The sequence below is a fragment of the Amblyraja radiata genome, chromosome 7 (genome assembly GCF_010909765.2).
Source record: "Amblyraja radiata isolate CabotCenter1 chromosome 7, sAmbRad1.1.pri, whole genome shotgun sequence".
In the NCBI taxonomy this organism is placed as follows: domain Eukaryota; kingdom Metazoa; phylum Chordata; class Chondrichthyes; order Rajiformes; family Rajidae; genus Amblyraja; species Amblyraja radiata.
In genome coordinates this window covers 44,207,755-44,223,075 of record NC_045962.1, presented here as the reverse complement: position 1 = coordinate 44,223,075, position 15,321 = coordinate 44,207,755, and the positions used below count along the sequence as shown (strand labels likewise).

Sequence of the window (15,321 nt, the reverse complement as noted above, 5' to 3'; positions counted from 1 at the left end):
GCGCCTTTTTCTACACAAATGAAGTTTCTCATCCCTGGTACTTTCCAGCATACTTCTCCCTAAAGTGCGGTGCTCAGAATTGGAGTCAATACTTGGCAAGCCTTATATGTATCACTCCCTCTTCCATCCATCCCCACACTTTCTTTTCTTGTTCTATTCTTCAATGTTTTTTCTCGAAAAGGTCACTCTCATCTTGCCCCCTGCGATCCATTCTACTTCCTTCTAGTTTCTCCCTCCCTGGTTTGATTGCAATTTGCTATTTGGTAAACTTGACTTGGTTACACACTCTTATAGCTTTGCATCTTCCTACAAGTCAAAATCTCCAAGTTTCCATCTGCCTCACTACCAATCTTCTGATGAACTGAGACCATCACCTCTCACCAGTTCTAATGTGGCATGATGTTTCAGCCCTGAGAAAGATAAAGTCTGAGTTTTCTATCTGGAACTAGCTATCCACAAAAATTATACCACAGAGAAGGATGCATGTGTTGGGTTTAACTAACCTTTCTCCTCTATTAGCCCATCTCATAACTATCTTCATTATAGTGGACTATTACATAATGTACATAATATTTTGGTTTATTTGAACGAACTGTGTTCACACATTAATGAAACTTTGGTGTACCCTTTCATGGACCTGGTACTCTTCCAGCATGCAGTAATCAAGCTACTCGATGTCTTGTATTAATTAATGTCCTCGCTGTTACATTAATTATCTGTGCTCAGCATCCGAGTAGAACTTCTTTGTGCGCATACCACTTCAATGAAAAATGCAACATCATACATATCAATGCATTCAATAAATGCCTCACTGATTTATATATACAGAGCACTGAATAAGCTTAAGCACTTTAATTTAATCTTTCTTGTTGGGCTTGATTAATGAAGAAGGATTAAAAGGGCAGTAAAATAAATATTTATGACCTAACATGTGAGTGGATCTGTCAACTTTTACTTCCATAACTTGAGGGAAATTTGAAGTCTCTTGTGAGTGCACGTTGTCCTGTCCCCCTGAAGACCTAATGGTCGCCGTCATTCTGCTCTGCTGCTGGACTGCAGATTTTTGCAGTTTCCTAGCACCTGCTGAATCACCGCCAAGTTAGAGCTGGCAGCGCCAAGTTAGATCTGGCAGAAGTTCAGCAATTCCATTCATTTAAATGGAGAGGCATAACTGCAAAGCAGATTGGCAAGTTACAAACAATTTATACTCTGAATTAATTGAGTTAATTTAATTGTAGTTAATTTTTTAAGTGCTTTCCAGTGTTTTTAAGAAATAATTTACTTTTAATAGCATATTTCATCTTTAATAGTTTTTTAATGTTTGCAAATGTCAAGGGTAGTCACAAACTCAAGCTCCTCCACAGCTGGTTCGCCTGGGGACAAGGCCTAACCAACTGTCACGCGTTCCTGTGAGAATGATATTCAACAAGACCCCGTGCTGCTTACGACCTAGCTGTTCAATATGAATCTGGGCAAGGACGTTCTGGGGACCTGATTAAAAAAACGAGGTAGATGTGATTCGCACAATCCCCAATCAGTCCTAGCCAGTTGGAAGAAATTCTAGAACTGGACATGTCCAACTTTAAGAAGTCCTGATTCATGTATAATCCTTTCCCAGGCACCTGTTGTTGTTCAGAATTAAGTTAGAAACTCAAAAACTGGTCCTTCTATGAATCAATTATACAACCACTGGAGCTACCAACTCACTACATCTGCACTAACCTGAAACACTAAACTGCCACTTTCAAAGTAGTTTAACACAGCAGACAGAGAAACTTTCTAAACATAATGCACTATAGCACTTCTGGATTCCACCTCAATGTTAAGCGGTTTAAAAGCTACAATAAAGACATGCTAACTGGAAGTTCAACAAGCTTAATGCACTGGGACATGCGTCAAATCATTTAACCTGAATGGCTCCCACCCAACCATTAATCAAAGCTTTGGTTGGACTTATGTATTCTAAGAAAAAAAAACTAAATGTTTTGAGATGCATATTTCCCATGTGAGAAATGTACAATGCTTTGTTCCATGCCAAGTACTATATTCTATTCATGGTTTTAAGTAACAAGCAAAACCTCATCCAATGATCAGTACACCTAGAGGTAGAAAGAAGGAAAGCAGCTGAACAGAAAGTATACTTAACAAATAAATAGTCTGCTATGCTTTGACGAAGCAATTGCCCAAATGTCTCTCAAGTATTGTGAATATATCTGATTTTACCGCCTCTTCTGGCAGTGAGTTTCAGATATCAACCACTCTATGGAAAATAAAAAGTTTCTTTCAAATTCCCTTTAAAACTCCTTCCACTCACATTAAACCAATGTCTGCTTGTTTTGGATAGGGAAAAAAGATTCTGACTATCTGCGCCTCTTATAATTTTATATAGTCCTTTATAGTCACTCCTCAGCCGCCTCTCCAGAGATACCAAACCCAGCCTTTGCAATCTCACCTCATAACTGAAGTCTTCCAGTCCAAATATCATCCTGGTGAATCTCCTCTGCACTCCCTAAAGCTCAATCATATCCTTCCCAGAGCCTGGTGACCAGGAATGCACATTCATGTGTGGTCTAACTGGAATTTTGCAAAGTTGCTTTAAAGTTTCCCAACGTTTATCTTTTACACCTCAACCCATAAAGGCAAGCATGCCATTTGACTACACCATCCTATCAACCTATGTTGCCACTTCAAGGGAACTATGGACTTGAACCGCCAGTTCCCTCTATTCATCAACATTCCTTGGCACCCTACCATTTATTGTATATATGTCCTACAACTGTTTGACTCTACTTTGCTCTTGTCAGGATAAATTCCATCTGCCAAAACTCTGCCCAACTTTCCAAATAATCTATAATCTGCTGTAGCTTGAGACAAAGTTCCTTGCCATCCACAGCACCACTATTTTTTATGTCATCCGCTAACTTACTAATCATACCTCTAAAAGATGCATCCAAGATGTTATTATACATTACGACCAAGGGTCCTAGTACCGATCCCTTCAATGCATCACTGTTCACAATGAGAAAAGCAACCTTTCATTAGCACACTCTGCCTCCTATCACCAAGTCAATTTTAGATCCAATCAGCCAGTTCATCTTGGACCACACATGTATTGTTGGAATTAAAAATAAGGAGACCTGGCTGAGATGATATGGGACTTGATCTCCAGTCCGGAATACCACGAGCAGTTTTGATCTTTGTACCCTGGCCTGGAGTCATTACAGTGGACATTCAATATTTGAGGAATGAGAGGGTTGCTCTATGAGCTAAGTGACTAGTTGGGTGCTGCAAGGCTCAGTGCTGGGACCCCAGTTATTTATATATTATTTTAACGATTAAGACGAAGGAATTAAATGTAACATCTCCAAGTTTGTGGATGACACGAAGCTGGATGGCAGTGTGAGCTGCGAGGAGGATGCTATGAGGCGGCAGAGTGACTTGGATAGGTTGGGTGAGTGGGCAGATGCAGTATAATGTGGGTAAATGTGAGGTTATCCACTTTAGTGGCAAGAACAAGAAGGTAGATTATTATCTGAATGGTGTCAGATTAGGAAAGGGGGAGGTGCAACGAGACCTGGGTGTCCTTGTACATCAGTCACTGAAAATAAGAATGCAAGTACAGCAGACAGTGAAGAAAGCAAATTACATGTTGGCCTTCATATTCGGATGTGAGTACAGGAGCAAGGATGTCCTACTACAGTTATACAGGGCCCTGGTGAGACCACACCTGGAGTATAGTGTGCAGCTTTGGTCCCCTAATTTGAGGAAGAACATTCTCACTATTGAGGGAGCGCAGCGTAGGTTCACCAGGTTAATTCACGGATGGCGGGACTGACATATGATGAAAGAATGGATCGACTGGGCTTGTATTCACTGGAATTTAGAAGGATGAGAGGATATCTTAGAAACACATAAAATTCTTAAGGGATTGGACATGCTAGATGCAGGAAAAATGTTCCCGAAGTCAGGGGAGTCAAGAACCAGGGGTCAGTTTAAGAATAAAGGGTAGGTCATTTAGGAGATGAGGAAAAACGTTTTCAGCGAGAGAGTTGTGAATCTGTGGAATTCTCTGCCACAGAAGGCAGTGGAGGCCAATTCACTGGATGTTTTCAAGAGAGAGTTAGGTATAGCTCTTAGGGCTAATAGAATCAAGGGATATGGGGAAAAAGCAGTAACGAGGTACTGATTTTGCATAATCAATCATGATCATATTGAATGGCGGTGCTGGCTCGAAGGACCGAATGGCCTACTCCTGCACCTATTTTCTATGTTTCTGTGTTGGATTGCGACATCCAAGATTGAGAGTGATGGACTGGGTGGATACCAAAGGTCTTTTCCTGTTGCTACAGAATCTGAAACTTTGAAATGACGAAGTGAAAAGGCGTCAGCAATTTACAAATTTACAAATATGACGAGACGTTTACCGTCTCAAAGGACTGTGGTTGTTCTTTTTTTTAGTATATTCAAGGCCAAGATCAATAAATTTTCACACTATGGGAATCAACATATTTGAAAGAATGGGCAGTAAAACAATATAACACGGCATTGGTCTTGATCTTAAGTAGAGAAGGGTCAATGCGGCTATGCGGCCCACTGCTGCCCCCAAAGTCAGACATTCTTACATTAACTATGATCTCTGCTTTGCTCGGAAAGTCTGATCATTGTCTCTTGTTATAGCTATCGCTCAGGAGACCTTACATTGTCAAATACCAGATGATTTACATCAACGCCATTTGAAAATAAATAAAACTCATTCTTTGTGGGCCTAGTAAAAGTGTTTGAAAAATTCCCCAATGAATGGCAATAATATTGGGATTGCTGTTGCACTTTGAGGAACTATAAACAAAACAGCTCCATGACTATCCAAACAAAACACTGCCCGGAAAACTTTAGCATAAACACCTTCCGGCCCAATACCAAACAGCAATGTCTCAACTTTTAAGAACTTTTGCAGGAACTGAAGTTGCCAATTTCAAATCCATTAGCTGGAAGGGAACAAGGAGCAATTACCTTTCAAAGCGTTTGAGAGAGAAATACACCGCGGCACCACTTTCAAATAAAAGAGCTCCCTTTCCTAAAAGATTCAAACAATCTGATGTAGAAGGCAAGATACGAAATCTTAAAACTTGACACAAAACTTAAAATGAGTATTGTCTGTTTAAAGGGACACTATTAGACCACCGGAGCAATAAACGTATCTTACAAGCTTCAGATTGATGAAATCACATCGTTACTTTTGACCATTATGGTTATAACAGACACCCCCTGCTTCCACTAAATGTGCCAGCTTGTGATAAAGAGCTATTTTATCCCTAGGCACAGTAGCTGACCTGGTCTGCATGGGGGGTCCTGTTTTGAGGTCTCGAAGCAACTGCCCGGTGTAATCAGGTTCGTTGCTGGCTGCCTGCAGCAAGGCCCTCCGGAAGGCGTGCCGACATCTTTGTTGGCGTGCCGCTGCTCGCTCCACATGACAGAGCTGCGAGTATCTGTGCTGCAAGTAAGTGCAGAGTCGTGTCACTCTTAACCTTCTTGTACTCCGTGACTCATCTTCGGACCTGCACAAAAGAACAGAATCAAAGTTTAACCTTGCCTCCAGAGAAACCCATGCATACAAAAATTGAGTGATCATCAATGCGCCAATGCAGAAAACAATGCTGCGTTGTTCAGTTGGCCAGGTAAAAGACATCAATCTACTAGTTGCCAACGTGTCCCCACTAAATGGCACTTTGTTAATTCATAGTTATAACTTAATGCAGTCTTCTTTTAAACCTCACTTTGTGCACAGGGTTAGACTTTTGACATAATATCTCCCAAAGGAATTAATTAAAATTGTGGCTCTGGTTATTGTAATGGAAGAGCCTGAGAGTTTCTCCTGTTGTATGGCTCCATTCAATGGATTACAAAGAGAACAGTCCCAAAGTTGGGTCCTTTTGCACAGACCAACTCAAATGGATCATCATGGACAAACCTCAAGGGATAGATTCCCTTGCAGAGTCACGTTTAGCAATCATGATCAAATAAAATGATGCATTTTATGGAAGGTGTTGGGTGACTAACGTCCTACTGTTATCTGGCTTGATTTGTGCATATTTTCTAATAATCCAAAATCACAGGATCCCACAGACAGGAAAATACTGAAAATGTGTGTTTTTATAAAATTCTTAAGGGGTTGGACAGGCTAGATGCAGGAAGATTGTTCCCGATGTTGGGGAAGTCCAGAACAAGGGGTCACAGTTTAAGGATAAGGGGGAAATCTTTTAGGACCAAGATGAGAAAAACATTTTTCACACAGAGTGGTGAATCTGTGGAATTCTCTGCCACAGAAGGTAGTTGAGGCCAGTTCATTGCCTATATTTAAGAGGGAGTTAGATGTGGCCCTTGTGGCTAAAGGGATCAGGGGGTATGGAGAGAAGGCAAGTACAGGATACTGAGTTGGATGATCAGCCATGATCATATTGAATGGCGGTGCAGGCTCGAAGGGCCGAATGGCCTACTCCTGCACCTATTTTCTATGTTTCTATATAGTGCTTCATCACATCTCTCAAAGACATATTACAATAGGTTATTGCGGAAAAACAGGGAATTATCTGGGTAAACATAGGAATCACTTTGAACATTGCCAGATCTTAAAAGCAGCAAGATTCCACAACCAATAAGTCAATGTGTCTTTAGGTTGGGAAGGACCAATGATCGGTGCTATGGGAGCACCTCTACATTAGAGTGGTGATGGAGGGCGACAGGAGTTATTGTTTCAACATCTCACTGAAGGATGGTGTCTCCAGCAATACATGGTTCCCTCAGGATACTGGAATGTCAGTCCGTGAACAGCATTCTAGAATTTTACTTGAATCCAGTTCCTCAGAAATGTGGTGAGAGATAAGGATTTTATATTAATGAAGTAATGAATAAATATGCAGTCTAGTTATTATAAATATATAACTGTGTTTTGGGATATTTCTCTAACTTATTTTGGGGGATGGGGTGGAAGGAACGAGTCCAGAGAGGAAGAAAGAGAGAAGCACATTCTTGTGTCAAAGTTTTAGAAATTACATTTATCTTTTGAGTCTTCGGGTCTGAAAATCCAATGGTTTAGTTTTGTCCTTTAAGAGTTAAATCCAAGGCAGTTGGCATGTTTAAATGAGATTATATAAAATGAACAACATTTACTGTACAGCACTGGGTCTTTACATTTGTCTGTGAGGGGGGGGGGGATACTGAAAAACGCGTTCAGTTTTAATTGCCATTCTACCACCTACTCTACAATAAGAAAGTGCCCAATTGCAAGGTAATGACAGTCCATGTGTTAAAAGAGAGCATCACACGAGATTATCCATGAAAATCCTGACCTGGCATTTCCGGTGCAATGAGAGATGGAAGGAAAAATAAATAGGGAGAAGGGAATGGTCCAGGAGACAAAGAGAAAAGAATGTTTCAGAAATAATGATGGAAAACTGCATTGAGGAAAGAAAGAAAAAAATGAAAGTGTCAGTCCACCAAGTACAGCTTTCTTTATTTTTATTAAGGAAGGTAGAAAGCTTGATTTGAATTTGTGCACACAAGGATCTGTTTTTGAATTTTGGTAAATGAAATTTTGTCAATTAACTTAAGGGCTTGTCCCACTTACGCGACCTTTACAGGCGACTGCCGGCACCCGTGATAGGTCGTGAGAGGTCTCCTATGGTCGTGGGAGGTCATGAGAGGTCTCCTATGGTCGTGAGTTTTGGTCTCCTAATCTGGGGAAGGACATTCTTGCCATAGAGGGAGTACAGAGAAGGTTCACCAGACTGACTCCTGGGATGTCAGGACTTTCATATGAAGAAATGGATAGACTCGGCTTGTACTCGCTAGAATTTAGAAGATTGAGGGGGGATCTTATAGAAACTTACAAAATTCTTAAGGGGTTGGACAGGCTAGATGCAGGAAGAGTGTTCCCGATGTTGGGGAAGTCCAGAACAAGGGGTACAGTTTAAGGATAAAGGGGAAATATTTTAGGATTGAGATGAGAGAAACATTTTTTACACAGAGAGTGGTGAATCTCTGGAATTCTCTGCCACAGAATGTAGTTGAGGCCAGTTCATTGGCTATATTTAAAAGGGAGTTTGATGTGGCCCTTGTGGCTAAAGGAGAGAAGGCAGGTACAGGATACTGAGTTGGATGATCAGCCATGATCATATGGAATGGCGGTGCAGGCTCGAAGTGCCGAATGGCCTACTCCTGCACCTATTTTCTATGTTTCTATGTGAGAGGTCACCCGCGACATGTCGCCAGGGGTCGCCTGTAGGGTCGTGAGAGGTCTCCTATGGTCGTGAGAGGTCTCCAAAGAGCCGTAGCGTCTTTCTGGTCGCCTGAAGCTGCAGTCTGCGGAGCCTGGGTTCACTAGCTAGGGATTGCCGGAGAAGAGCTCCGACCGCCGGCCCACAGCCGATAACATCCTGAAGCCGTGGTCTGTGGTAGGAAAGCTCCGATTCAGGACCTCCAAGCCGCGGAGTGTGTTCGACCGTCCTGACGTCGGAGTTTCAACCATCCCGGCGAAGGGGCCTGTACATCGGGCCTTCCGTAGCGGCGACTACGGAGGTTTATGGCTCCGACCACGGTGGAACAATTGGGGAGGACTGACTGGACTTTGTGCTTTCCACCACAGTGAAGAATGCTGTGGTGGATGTTTGTGTTTAATTTTATTGTGTATTGTGCGTTCTTTTTTTTATTGTACCGCTGCTGGCAAATTCATTTCACTGCACTTATATGTGATGAATAAAACTGATTGATTGATTGATGCAGCAAATGTGCATGCAATATCCTGAAATAGTGAGCAGATCTTAATTATGATCAAGGTATAGGGATAAATATTATCTCGGAGAACCAACTGGTTTATTTACCAAAGAACTAATCTGCTTAGTCACAGAAGTTCACATGTCTACCTAGGAGGACTCTGGTTTAACATGTCATCTGAACAATTAATCCTCTGTTAGTCCAGCACAGCTAATTAATCTGCTGAAGTGTTGGCCTAGATTGGTGCTCAAGTCTTTGAAACCACAAACGCCTCTACACCAGCCAAGATTAACATATGAACAGTCAGGAATCAGGAATGTAACAAAGAGCACAGCTTTCAGATTGCAACCTTGTCGTGGTCGGGGAGCTTGCGTGTCTCAGTGACTCCTAGAGCTATGCCAGCGGGAGATTCATCGCCTGTTAGGGTCTCCCATGCTGGACAGGTTGAAGGGTAGAGGCGAGACGAAGAGCGATCCACTGGTCCTCCAGGTTGGAGGTTGAGCACAGGGTTAACAACCCTGTCTCGTAAAACAAATATGTTATGGAAACAGCTACTGAAGGAATCAACACTACTGAGTGGAGGACCTTCGTTGCTGCCCTACATGCCAGGAGGCATAATAGGCAGTAAGTAAGTAACTACAGCTTTCAGAGAAAGAAGATATCTAAGGAGAAATGAACAGAGAGCAATGTTACCATATGGCATCTTCAATTCAATCAAGATTGTTCACATTGGGGGGTTATCAGAAAAATTATGTTAACAACATGAGAAGAGCTGCCAAGTTTTGTCAGAGCATTCCAGTATTTCCACGCGGTGCGATTTTTTTTATTTTTTAATGTGCGGTTGATTGGACAGGAGGAGACCGATTTGTTGATTGGACGGGAAATTTAAGGGAAACTGGTCGGTGATTGGACGCAACCCCTTTAGAGATAGCGGTTGATTGGCCGCCAAATAATTGGGCACAAAAAATTGACAAATACGAAAACAAAAAAAATCGGAATTCCGATTTAAATCGGAAGAATATCATGCCTGATCTGCAGTTCCTTCCTATTGAAGAAGAACCCTGACCTGAAACAACTCCTAATCCATTCCCTCCACAGATGCCGCCTAGTCCGCTGAGTTCCTCCAGCACTGTTTTTTATTTAACTCTGAAATTGAAGATAGACACAAAAAGCTGGAATAACTCAGTGGGACAGGCAGTGACTGTGGAGAGAAGGAACGGGCGACGCCTTGGGTCGAGATCCCTCCCCAGACTGAACTCTCGTCAGTGAGAGTACTTGTGATTGTCTGAAGAAGGGTCTCGACCCGAAACGCCACCCACTCCCCCCCCCTCCAGAGCCACCGCCCACCCCCCCCCCCCGCTGAGCCACCCCAGCCCCACCCCGTGTCCACCTTCAACTCCAGAGCCAAACAAAAAACACAGAGTGCTGGAGGAATTCAGCGGGCCAGGCGGCACCCGCGGAGGGAACGGACCAGGAGCTGCCCCGGGCCAGGGCTCCCTCCCCCAACAGGAAGGAACCGCAATGCAGCCTTCCCAGCAAAACGGCAAATGATTCCGGGAATGCCGAGGCGAGAGGGTGAGAGAGAAGGAGTGAAAGAGCGAGAGAGAGACGAGATGGGGAGCGGGAGAGAGAGAGAGGGAGGGAGAGCGAAAGACAGAGAGACACAGCGAGAGAGGGAGAGAGAGCAAGGGAGAGAAAGAACGAGACAGAGACCCCAGCCCCCTAACCCCAAGCACCGCGGCAGACCAAAAACAATCATCCAGATCTTGAAACCCAAAACACCAATAGATTTAATCTGCTCCAATCCCCAGAGGTACAGCATGACCCCCCACATCCCTGCATTTTCCAAGCAGCAAGCTCCCAAGTCAACCCCACCGAGCCACCACCCCTCCATTGGCGAGTGGCATGCCAACGAAATAGGAAGTCGGGCCGATCCCGGCCGCTCCCATCTGCCCCCTGCACCTCGTTTACTATTATCTATGGTCGATTTTGCATTGTTACATACGGACTTTTAAACAACCCGTATTTAACAACGCAAAATCGTACATCTGTATTCTTATCGTATTTCCGTACAAAATACGGAAAATCCGTACTACTTGGCAGCTCTGCATGAGCAATGATGACCATAAACATCATGAATCATCTTAAAGTAAGAGAAATGTAGAAATACAGACAGGTTTGAGGAGAAAATTCCAGAGCATATGAGGGGGGTTCCCGATTCACCCATCACCTATCCATTTTCTCCAGGGATGTTGCCTCATCTGCCAAGTTACTCCAGCACTTTGTATTTTTCTCCAGAGCATAGGATCGGAGTTGGTGAAAGGACTGTGGTTATGGAAGACTCTGGGACGACAAGAAGTCAATTCAGAATTGGAGCAGCACAATAAACATGGGAATTTTCAGTCTGAAGAAGCTATACTGAAAAATGGAGAGACTGGCTTGTGGGAAGATTTCATTAAAAAGATGAGTATTTATAAAATACATTGTGAAACCAGAAGTTAATATGGCTCAGTGAGTGTGCAGTCAACATTACCAGATCTCGTTAAGAGCTAGTAGCACTTGAATTAAGTAGAATTTAGATTGATGAGCAAAAGTATACGTGTCCTCCATGGTTAATTCATTTCATCTTCAGTCTAGAGTTATATTGGAGATTATGCACTAGTCCTTACAAATGGCATTTCAGTGCCTTTGCTGTTGCGGCCCCTAGTCTGTGGAACAGCATCCCCCTCCCTTTCAGATCTGCCCCCTCCATCGACTCTTTTAAGTCCAGGCTCAAAACTTATTTTTATTCACTAGTGTTTGAATCCCCCTGATGTGGCGGATCTTTGTTTTGTGTTCAAGAAGGAACTGCAGATGCTGGAAGATCGAAGGTACACAAAAATGCTGGAGAAACTCAGCGGGTGCAGCAGCATCTATGGAGCGAAGGAAATAGGCGACGTTTCGGGCCGAAACCCTTCTTCAGACCGATGACAAAACTTTGTTTTGTGTCTTTGAGTCATTGTGTTTTGGGTTATTTTTAAATGTGCTTTATAAAAAAAATGTGATGATGAAATTTGATTTGATGAATGCAAATATAGACTTGCTCATTTTCTCTCTGAGTAACTGTTGTGTGGTAGCATTCATCCATATTTCTGCACTTTTACCACTGATCAGAAATGCTGTCCAAAGACACTTTGAGGATTGTTTCACAAATAACACCATTGTAATATGTACAGGTGTGGTGGGTAAGTTGAACACACAAAAGACTTTCAAGTAGCAATTGGTAAATGACAATGTACTTTAAGGAATTTGATTTAGCAATAAACCAGGAGAGTTCCGTTCTGTTAGATCATTGTAAAAACTCTACAGATTTACCAAAGGTGTTGTGGGGATTCCCTACTATTAACTGAGGAGATAGGTTTAGTTTAATGTTTCTCCAGGATGTTGGTACATACAACAAGCGGGTGTCAAGGGTTATGGGGAGAAAGGCAGAAAAATGGGATTAGGAGGCAGAGATCAGGCATGATTGAATGGCGAAGTAGACTCGATGGGCCGAATGTGAACAATGCAGTACTCTCTTGGCATGGCACCAAAAGGTCAAAGGATTGGGCTGGGTGGAGCATATTTCTGACTATTTTATTGATCTTAACACTTACTCTAATTAGACAATGCTATTTGGGGAAGACAAAGTTTGTGTCAGTCTGATGTAGTTGGCAACAAATTTCCTTTTGGGTTTGAAAGCTGTAAGTTCAAATAAGAACTATACTATACTTGAGCTCATAATTGAAACTGACAGATAACCAATGACAGCAAGATTACATAATTGTCAAGAAAGCAGAAATTTAAAAAATGTAGCCATTGAGAGAAAGACAGACCAGGTAAAGTCAAGCCCTTCAACTATTGTTGAAGTAGGTCTCTAACATTTGGTAGAAACAAGGAACTGCAGATGCTGGTTTATAACAAAGAAAGACACAAAGTGCTGGGGTAACTCAGTGGAACAGGCAGCATCTCTGGAGAAAAATGATGGGTGATGTTTTGGGTCAGGACCCTTCGTCAGATTGAAAGAAGGGGATGGTTGGTGAAGAGCTGAAGGAGAATAAAGACCAGGATCAATCAGGGCCAGCCACAAATGATCTCAGGCAGCGTGGAGCCTAGTAGGTCCATTGTTGGCATGGGAAGATGCGATCTCTAGAGGAAAACAATGTGGGGAACTCTGGAAATGCTAAAACGACTGGGATGGAGGAAGGGGGCAAGAGCGGAGCAAGCAGAAGTTAGTCTGAAGAAATGTCACCCCTTTTTCTCCAGAGATGCTGCTGCCTGACCAATTGAGTTACTCCGGCACTTTGTGTCTTTCTCCCACTTTTGGTTATGTCCTGCTTCAGTTTTCCTGTAGTACAATTTTGCTCAAATTATATTAAACAAGCGTCTTGCTGTATCTGTGTATCTGTGCATGTTCGGCATCCAGATGTATAAGACACATTTTTTTTAACAAGGTACTGGGATGTGTCCCTCTGATCCAACTCTCCAAGTACAAAAAGTTTGTACCCATGACCCTCGGTCACCAATCCAGTGATATTTCTATACATTTACTAGACTAAGTGGGACCCGTTGGGTCCCCGCATCACACAGGAGGGCTGGTCATCCAACGCAATATTCCACCTCTCCACCAATTCTAATATTGGTGGCCAGTTGGGGGGGGGGACTTTCTGGAGCGCTAGTATGGGTGTTGTGGGCTGGACTGGTTACCAGAGGGCTAGTATGCAAATTGTGCGCCAAATGGATTCTTGGGCTGGCGTCTCAGTCAATCAAGCCTGTTGTGCTGGCAACTCACTCACGGCTGGTGGGCTGGTAGTTGACTCACGGCTAATCCTTGAAATTTTATTTCAAGCAGGGTATAAGGCCACCAAATTCAAGTGCAGTTTCATACCATTTGAAGTAGGGTGCAAAGCCACTAAAGACAGCGAGTCGTGACCTCTCCCTCCTCCATCTTGCAGAGACTGAGCCACACCCACATTTCCGGGTTTTATAACCCCTCCCCCCCCACCGGAAAAGGTGTGGCTTTCATGGAGTGATTGGCAGGAGAGAGATTCTCAACATTTAAAAAAAAACTAATAACACTTATTTTTCATTGATGGGAAGAATTCTCTGCACCTGCTCAGCGGAGGGGGACTGAGTAAGATGGCCAAAAATCACAGCCGTAAGTGGTAGCGTTTTATCTAAAATCAATATACAGTGCAAACAGGAAGTAAGTGCATTTACAGTAGTGCTTTTTAACTTCAAGCCAAAGCACCCAAGCCATCATTTGCAGTAAGTCGTGCATTTCAACTTCATGCCACCATTTGCAGTAAGTGGTGCCTTTCAACTGCAAGCCAATGCACCCAAGCCACCATTTGCAGTAAGTAATGCCTTTTAACTTCAAGCCATTACATCCAAGCCACCATTTGCAGTAAGTAGTGCCTTTCAACTTCAAACCACACCCAAGCTACCATTAGCAGTAAGAGGTGCCTTTCAACTTCAAGTCAAAGCTCCCAAGCCACCATTTGCAGTAAGTAGTGCCTTTCAACTTCAAGCCAAAGCAACCAAGCCACCATTTGCAGTAATAGTGCCTTTCAACTTCATGCTACCATTAGCAGTAAATAGTGCCTTTCAACTTCAAGCCAATGCACCCAAGCCACCATTTGCAGTAATTAGTGCCTGTCAACCTCATGCCACCATTTGCAGTAAGTAGTGCCTTTTCTACTTCAAGCCAAAGCAACCAAGCCACCATTTGCAGTAAGTAGTGCCTTTTCTACTTCAAGCCAAAGCAACCAAGCCACCATTTGCAGTAAGTAGTGCCTTTCAACTTCAAACCAAAGCTCCCAAGCTACCATTGCAGTAAGTAGTGCCTTTCAACTTCATGCCACCATTTGCAGTGCCTTTCAACTTAATGCCTAAGCACCCAAGCTACAATTTGCAGTTAGTGCCTTTCAACTTCAAGCCACAATTTGCAGTAAGTAGTGCCTTTCAACTTCAAGCCAATGCACCCACGCCCCCATTTGCAGTAAGTAGTGCCTTTCAACTTCAAGCCACACCCAAGCCATAATTTGCAGTAAGTAGTACCTTTCAACTTCAAGCCACACCCAAGCCATCATTTGCAGTAAGTAGTGCCTTTCAACTTCAAGCCAAAGCAACCAAGCCACCATTTGCAGTAAGTAGTGCCTTTCAACTTCATGCCACCATTTGCAGTGTGGTGTCTTTCAACTTCAAGCCACACCCAAGCCAAGCCAACCGGGGGGGGGGGGGGGGCTAGTATGAACCATTTTAGAACCAATAGACATTTTTTTTGCCAGCTTTAGAACCAAAATACATTTTTTGCAAGCTTTAGAACCAATAGTCATTTTTTTGCAAGCTTTAGAACCAATAGACATTTTTTGCAAGCTTTAGAACCAATAGACATTTTTTGCAAGCTTTAGAACCAATAGACATATTTTTGCCAGCTTTAGAACCAATACATATTTTTGCCAGCTTTAGAACCAATAGACATATTGTTGCCAGCTTTAGAACCAATAGACATATTTTTGCCAGCTTTAGAAC

At 42.9% G+C, this 15,321-nt stretch overlaps 1 protein-coding gene across 3 annotated transcripts in view; it reads right to left on the bottom strand.

The window, feature by feature from the left end:
• The window catches only part of ino80d (INO80 complex subunit D), a 106,996-nt gene that overhangs the window by 25,165 nt on the left and 66,510 nt on the right, over positions 1–15,321 (bottom strand). For all 3 annotated transcript variants that reach the window (XM_033024350.1, XM_033024349.1, XM_033024351.1), the window contains one exon: positions 5,331–5,555. In XM_033024350.1, the coding sequence (XP_032880241.1) occupies positions 5,331–5,555 (225 nt within the window). The remainder of the gene's footprint in view (positions 1–5,330; positions 5,556–15,321) is intronic.